General features: G+C 30.6%; 2 protein-coding genes across 4 annotated transcripts; both read left to right on the top strand.

Annotated features, from left to right (window-relative positions):
• The first annotated feature begins 5,029 nt into the window (after positions 1-5,029).
• On the top strand, positions 5,030-10,185 carry LOC129919278 (zinc finger protein Xfin-like). Its single transcript, XM_056000132.1, has 6 exons — positions 5,030-5,463; positions 5,530-5,838; positions 5,902-6,258; positions 8,289-9,170; positions 9,236-9,711; positions 9,772-10,185. The coding sequence occupies exons 1-6, from the start codon at positions 5,260-5,262 to the stop codon at positions 9,785-9,787; spliced, it is 2,244 nt and encodes a 747-aa protein (XP_055856107.1). The 5' UTR covers positions 5,030-5,259; the 3' UTR covers positions 9,788-10,185.
• A 2,127-nt stretch (positions 10,186-12,312) lies between these two features.
• LOC129919841 (zinc finger and BTB domain-containing protein 41-like) lies at positions 12,313-21,609 on the top strand. Of its 3 annotated transcripts, XM_056000912.1 has the most exons (4): positions 12,914-13,092; positions 13,163-13,373; positions 20,061-20,990; positions 21,049-21,609. In XM_056000912.1, exons 2-4 carry the CDS (start codon positions 13,296-13,298, stop codon positions 21,541-21,543), a joined length of 1,503 nt encoding a protein of 500 aa, XP_055856887.1. In that variant the 5' UTR covers positions 12,914-13,092; positions 13,163-13,295; the 3' UTR covers positions 21,544-21,609. The 3 variants fall into 3 exon arrangements, with proteins under 3 accessions (XP_055856888.1, XP_055856887.1, XP_055856886.1); XM_056000913.1 differs by lacking the exons at positions 12,914-13,092; positions 13,163-13,373 and adding an exon at positions 12,313-12,419; XM_056000911.1 differs by having other exon boundaries at positions 12,914-13,373.
• Positions 21,610-22,340: the final 731 nt, after the last annotated feature.

Genomic DNA, 22,340 nt, shown 5'->3' on the forward strand with positions numbered 1-22,340 from the left:
AAAATGCCTTATTAATTATAATGATGATCATTTGATTTGTTTTACCATAATATTGTAGCTATGTAGTTAATTATAATTTAATTGTTTTTTTTTTTTTTGTTAAGATTAATATAATTTTTTTTAATAAAAAACTAAAAAAATTATATGAAAACAAAATTTAAATAAATTAAAAATTAATTTTATTAACATTAATTTGTAACGCGCGCAATCGTTACTTTATTTAAATGTTAATTTAGTAAACAAATAATCGTTTGTTTTATTTAAAAAAAAAAAAAAAAACAAAAGATGTGCTAACTCATGTACAAGCGGAGTGAGGCCAATGTCAACATCTTTCATAGTTACATCTCCCTCAATGGTTTTGATTTCAAAACGAGGTATGCCATTTAATTTCGGCAGAAAGCAAAATTGTTCCGAGTCCTTAAAAAATCCTATGGAGTTCGAACAATTTTGCTTTCCGCAGGAGATATATCACAAGTATAAAAGTGAGAAATTTTTCAAAGTAGTTTGGGTTACACTTACACAAACAAAATTGCATTGAAACAGGGTCGGAGGAAAGTTTGATGGTAACTTGCGAGGGACCCAGCAAAAGTTTACTTATATGCTCTCAAAAAATCTTCTATTTTTGCCACGACTCACATATTTTGTGAAAAATAATTATTCTAAGCTAATTAAAATAAAATGCACAACTGGGTCGCACGTACTTGCTCTTGTAGTTCAAACTATTTTAATCTTAAATATCTATTGGAAATTTAAGATTTTGTTTTGAGAAAAAAAAAATCGAAAGTTAAGAAAATTAAATTTTTCAAAATTTTTTTCCAAAAACTTTTTTTTTAATTTTTTTAACATTTTACGCTTGAAAATGATAAAAAAATAATGTTTGATGAAATTGGATTATGTGTATTTTTTATCGGACCGCCCCACAGTGGTGCCATTCTTCGTTTTTGGCGTCAAAATTAATTTGCACGGCCATTTCTCGACGAAAAGTCATGAAATTTGGTACACTGAATGATAATAGTATGGAGAATACAAAAAGGCTGCCAAATTTTTTTTAATTCAAAATGGCGGCTCCAAAATGGCGGAAAAAATTAGCTTTAAAATAGAATTTTCATTTTCAAAACAGTATACATATAAGCTAGAAATTGGGCTAAATTCATGTCAAAAAGGTGTTAAATTTAAGATTTCGGATTCATAGATTCATATTCTTTACAAATAAAATCAAAAAATTTGAAAACAAAGTCCAAAAAATGCCAATTTAGTAAAACTCACTTTAAGACCTCTAAATACGCTATTTCATGTATTTTTTTTTTCACTTATCACAATTTTGAGATCTCTTCTATTTATGTTTCATAAGAAAATTGACGAAAATTGACGTCATAGATTTTTTTCGACTTCAGATTTGAATTTAGAACGTTAAAATCTATTAGAAAAGTATATTTTGGTTTACGAAAAAAATAAATTCTCATTTTTATTGAACATTGTAACTTTTCATTATATCATGTTTTCTTATATTTATATTTAAAACATAGTTGGCAACCATATAACCCCAATATTTTCAATTTTCTTGTGAAATAAAATAGAAGAGATCTCAAAATTGTGATAAGTGAAAAAAAATACATGAAATAGCGTATTCAGAGGTCTTAAAGTGTGTTTTACTAAATTGGCATTTTTTGGACTTTGTTTTCAAATTTTTTGATTTTTTTTGTAAGTCAGCTATTACATGAAGCCTCAAGAGGCTTGACTCTTTTTTCGAATTTTCTTTTGATAATCAGTCTGTGAGGCGCGTACTATTACACGATGCCTCTTGAGTCAAAGACTCAAATTTGACATTTCTTTTTTGATTTCAGTATTGTTGTTGTTGTATTCCACCAAGAAGCAAAAAGAAATAAGAGGGAATGTTGAAAAAAGAAAGAGTGGAAAAAGAAACGTCAAAAAAGAGTCTCGGAATTTTGGCCCACGACTCTCCGGTCGGATAATTTTTTGTTTTATCTTCTTTCTCTTTTGCACTCATTGGTTTTGAAAAGAGGCGCGCCTCTTGAGGCTTCATGTAATAGCTGACTAAAGAATATGAATCTATGAATCCTAAATCTAAAATCTAACACCTTTTTGACATGAATTTTCCATATATAAAACCTTCAAGAATGTCTGCCTTTAACCGTTCACATTCTATTTATAATCGGCCTTTTCACGAATTCCATTCGTATCGGAAATTTGCTACGATTCTCAAAAAAACAATCACGGAATCCGTTCGTAATGGAAAATTTCATACAAATCGTCACTATGATCGGATTTTGTCATTGTTTTTTCGAGAATCGTAGAAAATTACCGATACGAATGGTAATCGTGAAAAGGCCGAAAACGTGTGACGTCATCAAAATGGTGCATCTGTATATTACCTTGTATTATCGCTAGGCATGTTTAAAGCCTAGTACGCTGCTGAAGCGAAACGAAAAATTTTGAAGTCATGAAATTTGGGACACTGAAGGCTTGGCCACACCGGAGGGTATGCGGTAGAGGTACGGGTAGCGGTAACGATATTTGTATGAAAAAAATTCCACATCTGAACGTTGATATGTCAGTTTGGAATTTTTTTCATACAAGTACCGTTACCTCTACCCGTACCGCTACCGCATACCCTCCGGTGTGGCCAAGCCTTGAAGCATATCAAAATGGTCGTTCCAAAATGGCGGACAGAATAAGCGTTTATAGCATTCTCATTTACAAAACTGAATATAAGCTAGAAATTTAGCTAAATTGATGTCAAAAAGATGTTCGCTCTTGGATTTGCTTAGAACTGTTCATATTCAACGAAAAACAAAATTAAAAAAAAATTTTAAACAAAGACCAAAACGTACCAAAGTAGTAAAAACCATTTATATACCCTTTTTATGCTATTTCTTGGATTTTTTGATTAAATTAGCTTTGAAAACTGTGAAGATATTTTTTTTAATCAAATGCATTAATTTAATACTTTTCGTTATTCAATTTTATGTAAAGCTGGGTCCACACTAGGTTGATCAACACGTTTAACATACTTCCCAATTCGACATACTGATCAGTTTAACAATAATTCTAATTTCTTCTAACTGATGAATAGGGTAGAGTTGCTAGTAGCCAGCCCCTTAAGGATTCTGTCTCATAAAATAAAGCACAGAAACGTCATATATCAACATTTTCGAATAAAGGCTTGGCCACACCGAAGGGTACATGCGGTAGCGGTACGGGTACTTGTATGAAAAAAATTCAAAACTGACACATCAACGTTCAGATGTGGAATTTTTTTCATACAATTACCCGTACCGCTACCGTATGTACCCTTCGGTGTGGCCAAGCCTTAAAAGCTTGGCGACACTGGAGGGTATGCGGTAGCGGTACGGGTAGCGGTGAGGGTACTTGTATGAAAAAAATTCCAAACTGACACATCAACGTTCAGGTGTGGAAATTTTTTAGTACAAATATCATTACCGCTATACCACATACCCTCCGGTGTGGCCAAGCCTTAATTCTTGAAATAAAATGAACTTTATTTAATAATTTTTCAGTATGGTTAAAAATAAACTTAATAATGGTTCCCAAAAATATTTTATTTAAGTTTTTGTATAAAAAAGCCCGACTCTCCTAAATCCGGCCTTTGTTTCCTATTTTCGGCCATCTAGTGTCCCATTTCCGGCCACTGACTTTATTAGGTCAAGCTATTTTTTAAACTTTTATCAATAAAAGGGGGCCTAATACAGGAAACTCTTGAATTTCAAAGCTTTTTTTGTGTTCTATCTCCGGCCCCCCTTAAAATTACCAAAATTCACATCTTTTTCCTATTTAAAACCTATTTTATTTGAAGAACAATATATATTTAATAAGAAAAACAACATTTCAAAGCATTAGCTCTGAAATTGTTACGATAGTAGGTTTCGGCAGTAAAATTACAAAAAAACCGTACCCTATTGGATCACTTCACAAAAAGTTATTTTTTCTAAGAAAACTGAATAACAAGAATAATAAGAATATTGTAGTTTTAGGAGAGACATTTAAAATAACAGCATAAGAGCAAAAATTTGGAATAAATCCTACGAAATCACTAGTTATATCGATTTTTCTGAAAGGTGGCCGGCTACTGGAGAGGGCCGGAATTAGGCAACTCTACCCTATAGGACATATCTGAAATAAATATGATTTAAAATCATGAAAACATAAAAAATATGAAAACCAGCATAAAAGTGTTCATATATGCGTTTCGCCCCGATGTAATGGTTGGGCTCATCAGAAGATGACCATTACACCTTGTCTTGACGCATATTTTCCCGAATAAATCGAGACTCCATATAATCCGAGCTGCATAGAGCAACTGCGAATTATATAGTTGCTACAAGTCTTCAACATATCTGAAGCCTACACACCAAGTTTACCAAGTTTGGAAGGGTTTACCTGTTCATTATGTCGATTTGGAACGTATGTTGAACTTGAACGTGTTGATTGGGCTTTTAGGCAATTTTTCTTTGTCTTTTTTCTTTCTATCATAACTGTTTATTAAAGAAGAACAAGAAAAAACCAACCAATTCGGAATTTCGCTCATCTGTCAGTACCAATCGAACAAAAGAAAATAAAAAAAAAAATATCTCCTAAACCGGGTGAAGACCAAAACAAACCAAATTTTTCAAGGACGCGCGCGAACTGTTTTTTGCGGAATTTAAAATATATTTCTTGCTGTACTTTTTGCTTTTTTTTTTGTTTTGTTGGTTTGTTTTTGCTGGTTTGTTTTGGTTTTCGCAGAGTTTAAAACGTCAAAATGGTAACTGTAAAAAGAAAGAGAAGACAAGGACAAATGTTCGAACTTCCCTATCAAATCAAATCAATTCTGAGGAAAACACACGCATACTGAGGAAAACATATGCCACTCTTTTCCTCAGAATTGAAAAGTCAAGTTTTTTTTCTGTTTTTTTTTTCTTCGACACTGACGTTTGGCTTAAAAGCCTAATCAGTGAACCAACTTAACGCCTACGACGAAATCTGGCAACATGTCTGCCAAGTGTCATCCGACATGGCTTGTCCGATAAATTTGATAGTGTGAACAGGTTGAACTGCTGTTCAAGCTCACTTCAAACTTGCATATAAACGGTATCATGTATCAATGAAGAATGAGGTAGAAAGAAGAAGTGTCAAAATCAAAACAAAAAATAAAAAATAATCAACAAATAAGAAGTTCCATGAATTAAAAACAGTCCAAACTTTTATTTAATTTAATTTCATTTCAATAATTTTAATAAAATGGAAACTACAACAAATGACGATAACAATTTAGAACCTTTAGCCAAACTAATTGCAACAAATTCCGTTCCCGAATTAACTTACATTTGTCGAATTTGTCTTTGTGAAGCAAACGATGGTAGCAAAAAGATAAGCTCTAAAATGCGTATATTTAGCAAGACTCAAGAAATACGATTTCTTATTCAAGAATCAACTGGAGTTGATGTAAATTTATAAATGCATGCCAATTATACTTACTAGAATTTAGTTATAATTGAATTTAATTTACAGATTATTGACCAAGAATTCTTACCAAATTTTATTTGCGAAAAATGCTTAAAAACTTTAACAGCTTGGTGCGAATTACGTTTCCAAGCGAAACGTTCCGATGAGATTCTTACAAATTACTTATTGAATCTTAGTAATACTCTGGACAGCAATCCATTGCCAAATACCAATTTTGTCATTCATTTGAAAGGGGACAAAATTAGTTTGGTACCCTCAGAAACTATTGATCAAATTGAAGGTTTTGAGATTTCTGTTTTAAAAGAGAAATCACAAATTGTGGGATTTGTCTTTCACTGTGCCTCTTGTACAATGGTAAGACTCGCCCAACTTTCTTCATTTTATCCATATTTTTACTTTCGATATCTCTTTCTTCAGTCATTTACAAATCAATTAGATTTGGACAAACATGCCGAAGAACATTCACGATATAGAAAAAAAGCTAAATTCTACAAATGTGAACTTTGTAATAAAATGTTTACATTCCAACGTGGTTTGGATTTTCACAAGAAACGTAATCATTCTGCAGATAGAAAGAAAAATCAATGTGGTGAATGTGGAAGGGATTTTATAACACCAAAAGTTTTACAGCGTCATCAGAATTTGATTTGTGTGCCGAAAGAATTGATAGAAAAATGTAGAATTGCACCAATGAATGTGGATTTGGAGGAAATCACAGCAGTGTGTGAAAAGGCAATGATGGAGACAAAATTCTCTTGTGTTTTGTGCAAAGAGGTAAGTAGATAACTATAATTATTTTTTTATTATTCTACTCACAAAAAGCTTTAAGATTTTTGTCCAGTCATAACATAAACTTACTTTTAGAATTAAGACTAGAATAGAAAACTTTGTGAATTCATACAGACCAATAATTGTCCATAAAGCATTCTTTGTGAATATGCACTAAGACTAATTCAAATCTGTAAATAAATCAAAAATATTGGATTCCGTTAAAAAAAAAAACACTAATGTCTCCTCCCGAAGACATTTCCCCGTGAATTTTCATTTTAAATAAGTCTCTCATTCAAACAGTTGTTCAAATTACAATAAGTCCGTTTCATTAGATTAATTTGAAGTGTTTCAATTTTAAAGTTCAACTTTAAAATTGAATTATATTCAATCGCTCCACTTAAAATAAAAATAATTTCAATAATTTTTTATTATTTTTGTTTTTTTTTTCTTCGTAACTAATTTGAAGAGTTTTGAAATATGTAATTCGAACTAGTTTTTAAAAATAGAGTTAAAGTACTGTCAAAATCGATCATAACGAATTTCATGGGACTGGAGAATTTTTTTGTTTTATCTGGTGTTTTGTTAAAACTGATTTTCAATTTTTTTTTTTTGAAGAGGACGCAATTTTGTATTTATCGGAGTGTTCATGAATCATGACTTTTGGGTTTTGAACAGGCTCAGCAAAGCAGGGATGTGGCACCTAACTTTAATTTCTAGATTCCAGAATCTTATCTCGATCTTCGGAACTAGTTGAGACTGTTGATGCCGACACAAGCAATAATGGGTATAACATTCCCATAATAAAAGTATAGCAAGAACTCCCTTTTGCACTCATCTTCAAGCATATTATTAACCTGACGAGCTAATATAAGATCGACTCAAATTTCTATTAACCACATGCGAATTTCGCAAACTAATTTATCATTATATAACACGTAATTCGATTCGGTTTCGGCGACCAAACATAGTCGCATCATCAGCGACCCAAAAAAACATATCATTAACATAGTTGAAAATACCTTAAAGTACTTAACAGTAGATAATGGAGCCTAAAAAGTATATGTTCCTGAAAGTGTAGCATTTACTCCCTTATACCGTAGAAGACATACATATATTGATCTAGGGCAAATAATATTTGTTTTAAAATGCGTAAACACACGTTCGAAGACATAATTAAATAAAATGCACGACTGGGTCACATGAACCTGCTCTTAGGGTTCAAGTTGCTTGACTTTTTATGACTTTATGTAAGAAATTAAGTAAATGTAATTATTGTAGGTACATATACAGTCAAACTTCCATAACTCGAACTTCCTTAAGTCAAAGTCTCTATAAATCGAAGTTTTTTTTTTGAGAACTTTGCTTATAAAACAGTAGGTTACCAGTTTTTGTTTTCATTTCTTTTAAGTCAAAGTTTCTCTAACTAGAATTTTTCTTCTTCCATTTTAAGAGTTCGAGTTATAGAAAATCCACTGTATATATAAAAACAAAAAAAAACTTAAAAATCGTTTTTCAAAGTAATAAACCAACATCTGAAATCAAATTGCCCTCCAAAACAAATATGCTATTTCATTTGATTTATTAAGATGCATTTTTAGAAAAAAAAAAAAAATTCAAAATCGTTAGAGCCGTTTTTTTAAAAACTAATTTTTTGAAAAAAAAAAGTTTTAAAATAAAATTGGTATTCCATTTTGTAGAAATCACTAATCAACATCTAAATCCAAAATTTCAAAAAAAAAATTTTCAAATTTTTTTTAAATTTTTATGCCAATTTATTTCTTGTATAAAAACGAATTTTTCGAAAATCGTTAGAGCCGTTTTAAAAAAAAAAAAATTACAAAACTGTTAGTCAAGTCAAAAGGTTGCCAGAGTCATAAAACCTTAATTTTTTAAGTAAATTTAAAAAAAAAAAAAAAATTAATAGGTGCAATCTTTAAGTTGACATCTACTATATCGCTCTTTGTAGTCGATCATTTGACAACTTTCCATAGATTTTTTTTTGTAGTTTGTAAAGATATTTAAACACTTTAAAGATATTTTATGAAAATCATCTTTTAAATAAATATTTCTCTTCACAGAATTTCAAAAACCACAATGCATTCGTTCAACATTTTTCTACGCACAACGACAACCTACGCTGTTCTATTTGTCATAAAGATTTATTAAATGTTACTCTCCTAGAAAGGCATGTGCGAGTGCATTTGCGTGAAAAAGTTTATACCTGTCCGATTTGTTCTCGATCGTTTTATCGAAGAAACACCATGCAAGAGCATGTAGTAAATCACGTCAAAAGTTTAGAGGCATACAGGTGTAATGAGTGTCGAAAAGAATTTTTTACATTAAAAGAATTCAAAAAACATATTCAAAAGCATTTTTTAGCAGCGGACAAAGCAAGAAAAGCAAGTAGGAGAAATGATCGTTTGAATATTGACAAAGTAGAAAAAGATGATATCAATGAATTCGATTCAAATAGTTTAAATAAAGATGAATCGATGATGAATGCAACAACTTTGGAAAAGCCTTTGGAAGAAGAAAAACAATCCGAAGGCGAAACATCAAATATAGCAGAAGTTCATAAGCCTTTAAAAGTGGAAATGCATTTACCACCAATTGAACTTTTTGATTCCAACGAACATTTTCAAATAATAAAAACTGAAAGGGAATCGCCTAATCCAATGGAGTCAGATATTCCAACACACTTTGAGCATTCTAATGAAATCCAAGGAATTGAAAAACCAAAACTGGATGTGTCCTCCGAAGAAGAAAACGTCGACGATGACGCTGAATCAGATGATGATTACTTAACAACACTTTCAAAGTCGAATACTCAAGTCAGTGAATTTGATTCAGAAAAACATGACGAAGCTCTTCTCGATTTATGTAAAGTAAAATGCCATATACCTGGTTGCCAACAGGTGTGTAAAATTTTATATTATAATAAATGTGCGTAAAACATGTATTTTTTTTTTATATATTTTAGGAATTTTCAAGCTTTCAAAACACGGTTGTTCATTTTTCTGAAAAACATCTTTCCAAACAAGCACCTTTTGAATGCGAAATGTGCTTTCAAAAGTTTCATTCGAAATTATCAATTAAGCTTCATATAAAAGATTATTACACATTTAAGTGTCCAGTTTGTTCAAAAATGCAACCAAACTTTTCCTCATTGAACAAACACATTAAGGGTTATCACCTAACAAATCGATTCAAATGTTCACACTGTGACAAAACTTTTGGCATACAAAATGCACTCAAATGTCATGAGCTCACTCATAAAGGTACAAAAGAATTCAAATGCGATCTTTGTGAGAAAGAGTTTTACTCTAAAAATGGTTTATACTTGCATCAGAAAAGTCATAAGTTTATAAAGGAATTACAATGTTTGAGTTGTGGTATACAATTGGCAAGTAAAAGTCGACTGGCGAGGCATGTTAATAAATGCGTTCATAAAAAAAGGTAAATATGTGTTAAATTTTTTTTCCTGCTTTCTCTTCTAATGTATTCAATTCTTTTTAGATGGAAAAGGGATTAAAAATAGAAGGATATCTTCTGAGGAAGGAACGGACTTTTGAACGAAAAATGATATTTCAAAAAAGAAATTCTCCTATTTAATTCTTAATTTATTTAGTACATATAAATTATTTTTTCTAAATCAACTTGTATTCTTAAATTAAAAACCTAGATTAAATTTACTTATATTAAACTTAAATTAAACCATTAAATTAATAAAACTAGCTATTCTCTTTATACACGAATTACATATATCAAAAAACATATCGATACCTTCCCGTAAGAATGTATTAAGCGACATTTTTTTCGAAAATGACTTTTTGATGTAGAAATATACTACGAATTAAGCGCCACGTTTTGGTACCATTTTGGTTGTTCTATCATGTATACAAATGAAACTAGAGCGAATAAAATTGTGCAGCCCATACATTTCCTCACAGAACAATTTTGTTCTTTTGCGTTTCCTAAACATTTTGAGAAATGTCGCTTAATACATTCTTACGGGAAGGTATCGATATGAACTCTATAAGCAATTGATGGATTTTTCCTTTCTATTTGTCTTAAAAATCAAAATAATGATGTTTAACCTGTTTTAAAAATTTTTGAAGAAAAAGTTTATAGAAAAGTTTATAAAAAAACTATTAGTAGGTAAGCAAACCTAACAATAAAATTCGCATTCAGTTGTTGCTAAAAAAAAATTAACAACAAATCCATTTTTGTGCTCCTCAAAACAAAAAAATAAGTGAATGTTTTCAGTCCAAAACGTGTTTCTTGCCGCTGAAGCTAAAAAATTCCACATCGCTAGAAACCGTTACAAATTATTTATTATCCAAAAATTTCACTTATTTTGTTTTATTTTTGATTGCAATATTCTTTTCTAAAAAAAATTCAAGAGAACTTTTCCTAATAAAATGAATGGTAAAAGAAACTCTAATGTTTAGCTTTTTACTGAACAAAATTATGGAGCATTTAAAATTTGATATTTTTAAGGAATTTCATAAATAGTGTGAAAAAAAAAATGAAATCTGTTTTTATAATTAATTAAACAGCGTTTAACATGATCTTTTTAACAAGACCAAGTATGCCATTTGATTTCTTGCATAAAAAGGAATTTAAAAAAAAAATTCAAAACCGTTAGAGACGTTTTTTAAAATAATAATTTTTAAATTCAAAATTTTCTAACATTTTTCAAAAAACAAAAAAATTGGTATACTATTTTTAAGAAACTATAATTCAACACATAAAAACGAAATTTCGATAAAATTCATCAACCCGTTTTCAAAAAAGTGATTTTTCAAGAAAATGCTTAAATTTTTTTTTTAATAATACAAAAATATGTTTTTTGAAAAATTTTAAAATTTTTTATGTAATGATTATTGTAACGTTTGTGTATACAAAAGTTGGTTAAAACTTAATTTAGATATTTTCTTTTTTTTTAGAATTTCTAAAACAGACGGGAACACTTTCCTATCAAAAAGTTAGAAGTTTTTCAAATCCAATTTGACATGATTAAGAAAGGGAATCCTTCGATTCACGTGAATCGAATAGCAGAATAGGGCTGTGGTCGAACTACGGAATTTTTACCTTAAGGTACTAACGTTTTATGTCTCTATTGTTTTCTTCTGATTAAATAGAGAGTGCAATAGTCAAAACGTTAACGTACGTATGCCGTAGTTCGACCCCTGAAAATTTTGTATCAAAATCGTTAGAGCCATTTTTGAAAATGAACTTTTCTATTTCCGTTTATGACAGGTACCGTTAGTTTTGGTCCTACAAAAAATTCAATTTGTCCTCAAGGCTCTATCAAATCACAAAAAACTGTTAACCAACAAGTTTGAAAAAAATCGCCCCCAGACAAACAGAATTGCCGGACCCGCTTTTTTGGCATTCTCCATCATCGTAATGTCCAGTAAAATTGTTATCTCAAATTCGATTTTTTTCCGAATCCTAAACTTGCCCTTTAGTAAGTACCTATGTATATCGCAATTAAAAAATCCGGGTAAAATGTAAAGGAAATTTTGTTAAAAAATTTAAATGTTCAATAATTTAAAATCAGTTGTATAGGTAAGCAAAGTTGGAGCTATTTAAAGAAAACGACACCAAAAACATAAAAACCTTTATAACTCAAAAACAAAGATAAAACGATCCTCTAGTTATTCTACTTCGAATTACTTCCGAGGACCTTGTGTCTCGTCTGTAGCAGTGGCTGTGGAACACCCCATTTGTCTGACTTCAGATTCGGATTCAGCACCCCAAAAACTACTAGAAAAGTATATTTTGGCCCTTGTGGCAAAAAAAAAGTTAAATTTTGTTGACCAGTGTATTTATTTGGGGGAAATGCCGAATTGGGCTTTTAAGCAATCTGTCTTTGTCTTTTTCCTTTCTATTATAACTGTTTATATGTACAAGAAGTACAAGAAAAAAAACAACCAATCAAATCAATTCTGAGGAAAACAAAACGCATACATGCATAATACATAAACACATGCATGCAGAAGCAAAATATACATGTACGCCACTTTTCCTCAGAATTGAAATGTCAAAAGTTTTTTTTTTTCTTCGACACTGACGTTTGGCTTAAAAGCCCAATTCAACCAAACCAAACTCATTTCAACTCTTGAACTTGAATTGGACTCAAACTACTTTCAATCTTTGTAAGTATATGCATAAAAGGCGAATGAGCAATAAAGAAAATGTCAAAAAAATAAAAACATAAACAAAAATAAGATCGACTTTAAACAAGAAAATCCATATTTAATTTTTGTATTTCATTTTATAAATTAAATATGGAAGAATATGCAAATAACAGCAATTCAGAATCTTTTGCAAATATGAGTAAAATAGATTCGGGTTCCATATTAACACAAAATTGCCGTGTTTGTCTCTGCGAAACCAAAGATAATGACCCAAAGTTGGATGCAACTTTGCTAATGTTTAAAAAGCCTGAACAAATCAGGTCAATGATCCAAGATGCAACTGGCTTACAGTTGCTTGATCTCAATAACCTTCCCAATCGCATTTGTCAAAATTGCTTAAAAAGCTTAAGAGCTTGGTACAAATTCCGATCCCAAGCTAAATGTTCTGATGAATATCTGAAAAGTAATAAATTAGATAGTAATTTATTGGCCAATACCGACCACCACATTCAAACAAAGGCTAAGGAAGTGAATGAAGCCTCTGCACAGAATGTCAGTCAAATTGAAGGCTTTGAAATCACAATCATTAAACCGAAAGTTAAAGAACAGACATTTACTAATCAAGTAGACTTGGACAAACACACTGAAAAACACACTACTAGCAAGACTAAAAAAAGAAAGTCTTTCAAATGTGAATATTGTTTCAAATCATTTTCCTTTGATCACGGTTTAAGCAATCACATGAAAATATATCATTCTAGTTATAAAAATCAAACATTCCAATGCAATCTGTGTGAGAGGATATATAGAAATGCAAGAAACTTGAGATTACATCAAAGTAGACCTTGCGTTCCAAGAAAATTGATAGAAGAATGCAAAGTTCGTTCAAAGAATATGCCTGTGGAAGATATAATAGCAGCTGGTGAAAAAGCAATTAGAGAAACAAAAATCTCTTGTATTTTATGTAAAACAGTAAGTAAACAAACTTTTGGTCAATATTTAATATATTTAATATTAAAAAATTTAAACTGAGAACCAATTTAAAAGTACGAATTTTTAATAATTATAATAGTTATTGAATCACAATGCTTCCGTTATAGGTTTTTTCTGTATAATAAGCTTAAAGCGTGAATGGTCTTAGTACATAGAAACAAAATTCATATATACTTAATCTAAAGATAAAAAAATATCTTAAAGATACAAAAATTTCAGAAAAAGACTTTCAAGACAAACCTTTAAGAGAAAATTATGCAACTCAATAACTTATAAAAATTAAAGATAGGTAATCTTAAGTACCTAGGAACTAAGTGAAGCACCCCCTGAATAATCCAAACTAATTCCATACTTTGTTGTTAATATTATTGAATAATTATATTACAAATGACACCGTGAAAATAATCCGCTATGAATTATTGGGGTGCAGTCTCAAGATTGTGCATTCGATAGGCAAAAAATCCTGAAAAGGACTTTTTGGTAACCTAGACTATAATATTTATTTATATTTTGTTTATTTGCATTGATTTTGTTTTGTGTTAGGTTTGTATTAGTTTATTTTTTGTTTGTGTAATATTTTTAAAATAAGTTGAATCTACGAAGCCGAGGAAATTGTTTTTTTCTGTTTATTTATTAACACTGCCGATAAGAAGATGAACATTTTGTTTAATTAATTTGTGCAAATGTTAATATAATTGAAGCGTTTGGATGAAGAAGGGAGTAAGTGACATTTGCAACATATCGAGATATAAGGACTTAAAGTTTTTTTGTTGAGAACTTTTTTCGTATTCCAATCTAAATAAAATTGAATAAACTAATAAAACAAAAAATATAATAGCTTTTTTACAATGTTACTTTTATTTCAATACAGTAGCTTGGTATACTTAAAAAATTTTTTTTTTTAGAAAAAGAGCAGTTAACTCTTTCTTGCACAAAAAGCTTATTAGTATTTTTACTTTTTAAGAATACAAAGGGGTTAAGTAACAAAATTCATTTTTTTTTTCTTTATAATAATTGTTTTCTGTTCGCATGGTTCCGATAAGGCTTTTTCATAAAACCAGTGGTGTTCCTTTGGTATTAACATCATTTGTTACTTTAATTTTTTTATTTTCTCAACAGAAAGCTGCTTTATCTTTTTTTCTCGGACGAAAAAGTCTTGTTTTTTTTATTTCAACCAAAAAAGAGTTAAGTGCTGTTACCCCATTCTTCAACTCATATTATGCGATTTTTTTCTCGGACGAAAAAGTCTTGTTATTTTTATTTCACCCAAAAAGGAGTTAAGTGCTGTTACCCCATTCTTCCACTCATATTATACGATTTTTAGTTGTTAGTAACCCTTTTATACCAAAAATGAAAGCGCTAAATAAGAAAATACGAATCGTAGCGTGACGTAGATTAGACGGAAATTTAAGTTTTCGCAAGGCATTCTCATTTTTCAAAAAAAAAGAAAATCGAAAAAATGTCACTTACCGCCTTCTTCATCCAAACGCTTCAATTGTAATTTTGTTTAGGGTGTGTTAGGATCTATTCACATTATTTGCACACTTTCCACTGTACACTGTGGCGTATACTTGCTCTTTTTATTAGCTTATTTAAACCGCTTATGCAAGAGTAGGGGAGGAAAAGACGGATTTATGTTCAATAAATCTGGCCATATGACACGTTAGTTAAAAGAACTTATGTATGTACATGTTACATGTACATGTTTTATAATTTATTACAAAAAAAAAAATATTCGTATTTTCCATCTTCTTCAGTTGTAAATGTGACCCAATGGAAGTGTTTAAGGTGGTGCCAAAACAAAGCATTTTTTTTTTATATTTTTGCTCTTAGACCCGTTTGCTGAATCGAAACTTATGCAATTAAGTTCTAAATAAATCCTTATGTGACAGTTTGCACAGAGCAAAAAGTGGGGAACAAGAGTTTATGTTCAGCATAAATTATTTAAGTTTCGATTCAGCAAATGGCCCTTAATGAAGAAGAGTGTCTTTTTATTCTTTTGTGTAAGATGTCATGCCGGGGTTAATTGTAGTTTACAACCGACTTCCAAATAGGAGGAGGTTATCAATTCGTCTGTTTTTTTTTTAATATTTGTTACCTTATTACATTGAACTGGGTGAACAAATTTTGAAAATTGTATTCGAAAGTTGGTGCCTGCTTGTCCAATTTTAATTTTGTTCAGTTTTGACAAGAGAGGCCGAAGGCAGTCGTGGCCGAAGGCAGTCGCAGCTCTTGGAGCTAGTAAAAGTTTAACGTAAAGTTATATTATCTGGACGAGTTACTAATGGGTCTGTGGGATTGCCCCAACCCATTCGTATGTCCAACAAACACGTGTGACTTATAAGTCAACACCAGCAATAGATAATTAGCCACAGCTAATTAATTCAAATAGTGATGGAGATCCGGACGAGTCACTTACGGGTCTGCGGGATGCCCCAACCCGTTCGTGTGTCCTGCAAAGAACGTGCGACTTTGAAGTCGACATAAATCATCAACAGCAACAGACAATTAGCCACAGCTAATAATAACACAAAAAGTGACTAGGATGGATAATTACATCGCCATAAAACAGGGAAACTAGTATGTACAAAAAGTTAAACTGTGCTAACAGTACAACATAACACACCACAACAGTAAATAGCGGCATTTCATCGCACGCTATATCCATACAAGTAAGCGGTACGAATCATAACGGCTCATCGAAACACCTGATGCTAAAACTGAAAGCATATTCCCTAGTACATCTAAAATACTTTAAAACATATTCGCCAGTTAATTGATTTAATTTCATCTAAATTGAATGTTTTATTGTTTGCTACAATGTGATTTTACTTGTATGTTTAATGTATATATGGCGCTCTCGCTTCATAAACTCAAAAGAAACAAAAAAGAAAAGAAACGAAAAAAAAATAAGAATCTCAAGCAATATGTTAGATATTAAGCATATCACTGCACTGGCCAGTTTTCGTATATATGTAGTTTTAAGATAGGTTAAGTTTATTGTATATATGTATCCGTGACTACCGTCACAAACAAATTCAACTAAATGCTTATGAGCAAAAGCAGTCCAACCATATATTTAGTTTTATATAAATACTGACAGCCACGAGGCTTTACAAAAAAAATACTCGAAAAAGAAGGCAATACTTTATAGCCACTTTAGTACAATAAAAGCTATTGTTAGAATAAGATATAAAATGTAACCTAACTTTGAAGACTCAATAAAATTCAATTCAATTCAAATTCAGTTTTGACAATAGAATCCATAAGAAAACCATTAATCTAAGTTTCGATACATAGAAGTCGGTTTTGTTTTTTTTTTTTTTTGATAAAGGAATGTTTATATTATATACTAGATCCTGATGGAATACATATATATGCGATGGTTGTAACGATTTCTAAAAAAAACTGGCAAAAACGATTTACGAGGTTATGAAGTTTAACCGTCAAATGTATATTATATATAAATAAGAAAAATGCGTTTTTAATGAATTTAAAAAAGTAAAAAAAAGGTAAAATAATAAAAGTAAACAAAATCTATATATTTTCTGGGTGCTCCTTTGCTCCAAAATTAAAAATTTAAGCTATAAAATTCAATTTTTCATTCTTTTCAAAAGAGTCTAGATAATTAAATAAATTTTTAAATTTTTGGGGTTTTTAACTCTCCCATTTCCATAATAGTCCAGTAATTTTAGGTTTTATCTGCGGAAAAATTCCTACTGGGCTCGATTTTGGTATAGACCTTCGTTACGGCGTTGTTATGAAGATGTGAAAAATCGACATTGATATCGTGTCCGCGTTAAGAGTTATAGGGGTCAAAAGGTCACAAAAACTGGTTTTTCACGATTTTCAGCAAAACGGTAAGTCTTATCAAAAAATTTTCAATGCAAGAATTGTAGACCAGATTATTATATATAAAAAGTGTCATGACACTTTTTTTCCTAAGACCCACCGTTTCTTAGGTATAACGATTCAAAAAGTTGAAGTTTAGTTGTAATCGTCATAATCCTATTCCTGAAAAAAAAACTCCTAACTGAAAAGTTCCTGAAATTTCATTATTTTTTTAGCTTGAATTTCGTTCCTCAACTGTTAAGAATATGGGGAAACCAAAAAAAAAATGGAAATTTTCGCCATTTTTCCGATTGGGGCCCTTCTCCCGAAACCATTTCCCTGGGAATTTTTGTTTAGAATATGTCTAAAAATACACAGGGTGTGCAATAGAGAATGGACAACCCTAAAACGGCTTATAGCTACACTTATGATTGTTCTAAAAACAGATAGAAAAAAGTTCTATCGCAACCAGTTCATAAAATATGGACTTTTTTTCGTTCAGTGTATTTTAAATTTTATCATCTTATGTTTTCGTTCACTACAACCACGAATGAATGAATTTTATTTATTTCTTTTTTTTATAATTTTCTACAATAATTGGATGAGTACATAAACACTTTAAAAATTTCATAGCTATTGCACATTTTCGTAAAAAAAATTTTGAAATCTGTTTTTTGATGCAAAATGTAAAAAAAGTATTTTATGAAAAATTTTAAACACCTGTGGTATAAAATAAATCTATAGAAACCTAGGTGGCCAACTTTCTTAAAAATATTCTCCTTATACCAGAATATTTTTAAGAAAGTTGGCCACCTAGGTTTCTATAGATTTATTTTATACCACAGGTGTTTAAAATTTTTCATAAAATACTTTTTTTACATTTTGCATCAAAAAACAGATTTCAAAATTTTTTTTACGAAAATGTGCAATAGCTATGAAATTTTTAAAGTGTTTATGTACTCATCCAATTATTGTAGAAAATTATAAAAAAAAGAAATAAATAAAATTCATTCATTCGTGGTTGTAGTGAACGAAAACATAAGATGATAAAATTTAAAATACACTGAACGAAAAAAAGTCCATATTTTATGAACTGGTTGCGATAGAACTTTTTTCTATCTGTTTTTAGAACAATCATAAGTGTAGCTATAAGCCGTTTTAGGGTTGTCCATTCTCTATTGCACACCCTGTGTATTTTTAGACATATTCTAAACAAAAATTCCCAGGGAAATGGTTTCGGGAGAAGGGCCCCAATCGGAAAAATGGCGAAAATTTCCATTTTTTTTTTGGTTTCCCCATATTCTTAACAGTTGAGGAACGAAATTCAAGCTAAAAAAATAATGAAATTTCAGGAACTTTTCAGTTAGGAGTTTTTTTTTCAGGAATAGGATTATGACGATTACAACTAAACTTCAACTTTTTGAATCGTTATACCTAAGAAACGGTGGGTCTTAGGAAAAAAAGTGTCATGACACTTTTTATATATAATAATCTGGTCTACAATTCTTGCATTGAAAATTTTTTGATAAGACTTACCGTTTTGCTGAAAATCGTGAAAAACCAGTTTTTGTGACCTTTTGACCCCTATAACTCTTAACGCGGACACGATATCAATGTCGATTTTTCACATCTTCATAACAACGCCGTAACGAAGGTCTATACCAAAATCGAGCCCAGTAGGAATTTTTCCGCAGATTGGGTTAAAAAATGTCTAAAATTACTGGGCTATAATGTTCACACATTAAAAGAAAGATTGGGATGCCATTTTCGAGAATTTTTATTCGAAAGGCCTGGTACGCTGCTCGCGCTAAATTTTAGCTCCCATACAAATTATCGAAAATTTTTAGCCGAGATAAAATGGATCCCATACAAGTTATCGATAACTTGTATGGGAATTTTATCTCAGCTAAATTTTAGCGCGAGCAGCGTACCAGGCTAAAGCATAAAAGCAAAATTTCCAAAAAAAAAAGCCATTGACCTATTCAAAAAAAGTTTCTTTTTAAAGTCCAAAAACTGTGTAAGAATTCAAAAAAATTAATTTAAGCCTATTTCAATAGTGGGAGCCGTTAGAGCCATTTTCAATAAAAGGAGGTTTTCCATATTGGTCCTATGGTACCGTTAAAAAAATTTCAATTTCCTTTCTAGGGAATCACAAACAAAACTAGATAGTTTAAATAGTTTGGGCTGTTGCCTGATATAAAATATTGTTTTGAGTTTTCTCAACGTTTATATTTTTTTTTTCTTCAGTTGTTTTTAAATTGTTAGGCAATAATAAAAATTCCAATTTCTGTTGGGATACTAACCCAGGATAGCAAAAGTAAAGGTTAATCACCTTGTCACCTACGGTAGAACTTTTCAAATTAGGGTAACGTTATAAGGCATTATAACTTGCCTAGGATATGGCATGATAGAACAATAATGGGTTATATTGCGAGTGTCGTTGGTCTATCGATAGACGACATTTATCGATAGTCGATCATCGAAATTGAATTTTTGTATTGTGAACGATGCTTTTTTGTTTTATGGTTCGATCTTTTTTATTTACAATTTTGCTATCGACGATCATGCTTTTTTGAAATGAATTTCATTTTGTTTGAATGAATACAATTTCGTTTATTTTCTTTTATCTTTTATAGGATGTCGATACGAATTTTTTTGTTTGATCTTGATGTTTGCATTTGTGAAATTTCCTTTTTTATAACAAATTTTTATCGCTCAGTGTATAAAATACGAAAAACCTCATATAAAAATAATTTTTTTTGCAATGTTAATATGTGTATTATGTTTTGCTTTCGACTTTGCACTGCAATTAATACCGTATAATTTCTTTTATAGAATTTCGAAACCCATGATGACTTTGTTACACATTATCCAAACCACCAATTCAACCTACATTGTACAATTTGTCAAAAAGATTTAAAAAAGGTCAAACTTCTAGAAAGGCATATGCGTATGCATTTGCGTGAAAAAGCTTATACTTGTCCGATTTGTCCTCGATCGTTTTATGCAAGAGATGATATGCGTGTGCATATACAAAATCATATCAAGAAAGAATGGGTATATAGGTGTAATGTGTGTCAAAAAGATTATTTTAAAAATAGAGAATTTGAAAAACATATGATAAAGCATTTAGAAGTAACAGAAGATGGTAACAAAACTCGCGAAAGTATAAGAAATGACGATGAAATGGAAAATGACGAAGATATTAATTTAATTGGTAGTGATTGCGATTCAAATTATTCAGATGAAGAGGATGAAATAATGATGAAAATTGAATTAGACAGTCCAAAAGCTCAAGAGACCTTCCAATTGGTGAAAGAAGAAATACCCTCTGATGATGAGTGTATTTCTAATATCAATGGAGAAAAGGAGCACAATTCTATCAAAATGGAAATGGATATACCACCATCCTCTGATACAGTAAAATCTGAAGTTGATAAGGAATCTACGTACCCAATGGAATCAAATAATTCAATAGACTTGGATGAGAAAGAAGATGCAACTGTTAAATCGGAAATATGTGAACCAGAACTAATTATAAAATTAGAAAACCCAGAAACAGATCTCTCTGATGAAGAAGAAATTATCGATGAGCCAGATGGGGCTGATGGGGCTGATGGGCCTGATGAGCAGGGTGAGCATGATGATGCTTCAACTACCTTTTCAGTATCAAAATATGAAATCACCGATGATGAAAGAGAAAAATATTACCAGAATCTATTGGATTTAGTCAAAGTAAAGTGTCATGTTCCCGATTGTCAAACGGTTTGTAATTATTACTATTCCCTAAAACTTAAAAAAACATATTTTGTACTCATTTCAGGAATGTTCAAGCTTTCAAAATACTATGCTACATTTCACAAATGATCACCTAGCACATAAAGAACCGCCCTTTGTATGTGTAGTGTGTTCCCAAGAATTTAGTAATAAGAAATTAATTAAACAACATTCTAGAAAATATTATTCATTTAAATGTCCAGTTTGTTTCAAATTGAACAAGTCCTTTTCTAATTTGAACAGACATGTAAGATCTTCTCATCTAAATGATCGTTATAAATGTTTATTTTGTGACAAACGTTTTGGATTAGCTGGTAAATTAAGAGTTCATTTGAATTCTCATAGTAGTAAGAAACTATTTGCCTGTTATATTTGTCATAAAGAATTTTATTCTTCTAATGGACTTTATTTACATTCCAAAAGTCATATGGTTATAAAGGAATTACAATGTGGGAATTGTGGTAGACAAATTCCTAGTAAAAGTCGTTTGATGAAGCATATAGCTAATTGTGTTCAGAGAAGAAAAGGTGGATTAAATTGAGACATGACATATTAATTTTTACTGTATGTACTTAAATAGTTTTAATTAATTTTACATATTTATTAGATTTTAAGTTGCAAAGAAATGTGCATTAATCTAATTAAATTATTTAATAAAATGATCAATAATATTAATTTGAAGTTAAGAAATTAATTTACATAAAATAGTTTAAAAAAAATTTTTTTTATTATATTTATGAAAACGATTACATTAAGAGAATTCCCCCACTCGATTATGGAGGGATATTTTTGAAGTAGATTGAATGAGTTTCGAAAGGTTACTATACGTTCATCTCTGTCGTATTATAAGAAATTCTGAAACTTCGTCAACAATCTGATAGATCCTTGTGCGGCCTTAGACCAAATATTCAATTTACGGCAGGGCAATCGGCAATTCCATGGTAACTATTCCTTATTTTGTGATCTTTTTGAGTAACTAAAATAAATTTTACAAGAAAGACATATAGCCCACGAAATACACTCCTGCTCAAATTTAACGCACATCATATTTATTTTACAGAAAATTCCTACTATTACTTTGTCTCACAGTATCGTGGTTATTTTCTCAAATAAGACAGGAGTGATCTTAAATTGAAGGTATGGAGTAAAATGTTTGTGGGGAAGATTTGGAGAGATATGCTGAAGTCTATCTGTCAACCCGCTAACCTTTTAGAGATGAGTCATAAATTTTCATGAAGTAAACTCTGCTTTACAACACCTACGGAGTTAGTGAGCTCTCCTAGACCTACTTTAAATACCCAAAAATACTTGACTGATATCCTCGAACACCATGCGGTT

This window comes from Episyrphus balteatus, chromosome 4, assembly GCF_945859705.1.
Source record: "Episyrphus balteatus chromosome 4, idEpiBalt1.1, whole genome shotgun sequence".
Taxonomy (NCBI): Eukaryota; Metazoa; Arthropoda; class Insecta; order Diptera; family Syrphidae; genus Episyrphus; species Episyrphus balteatus.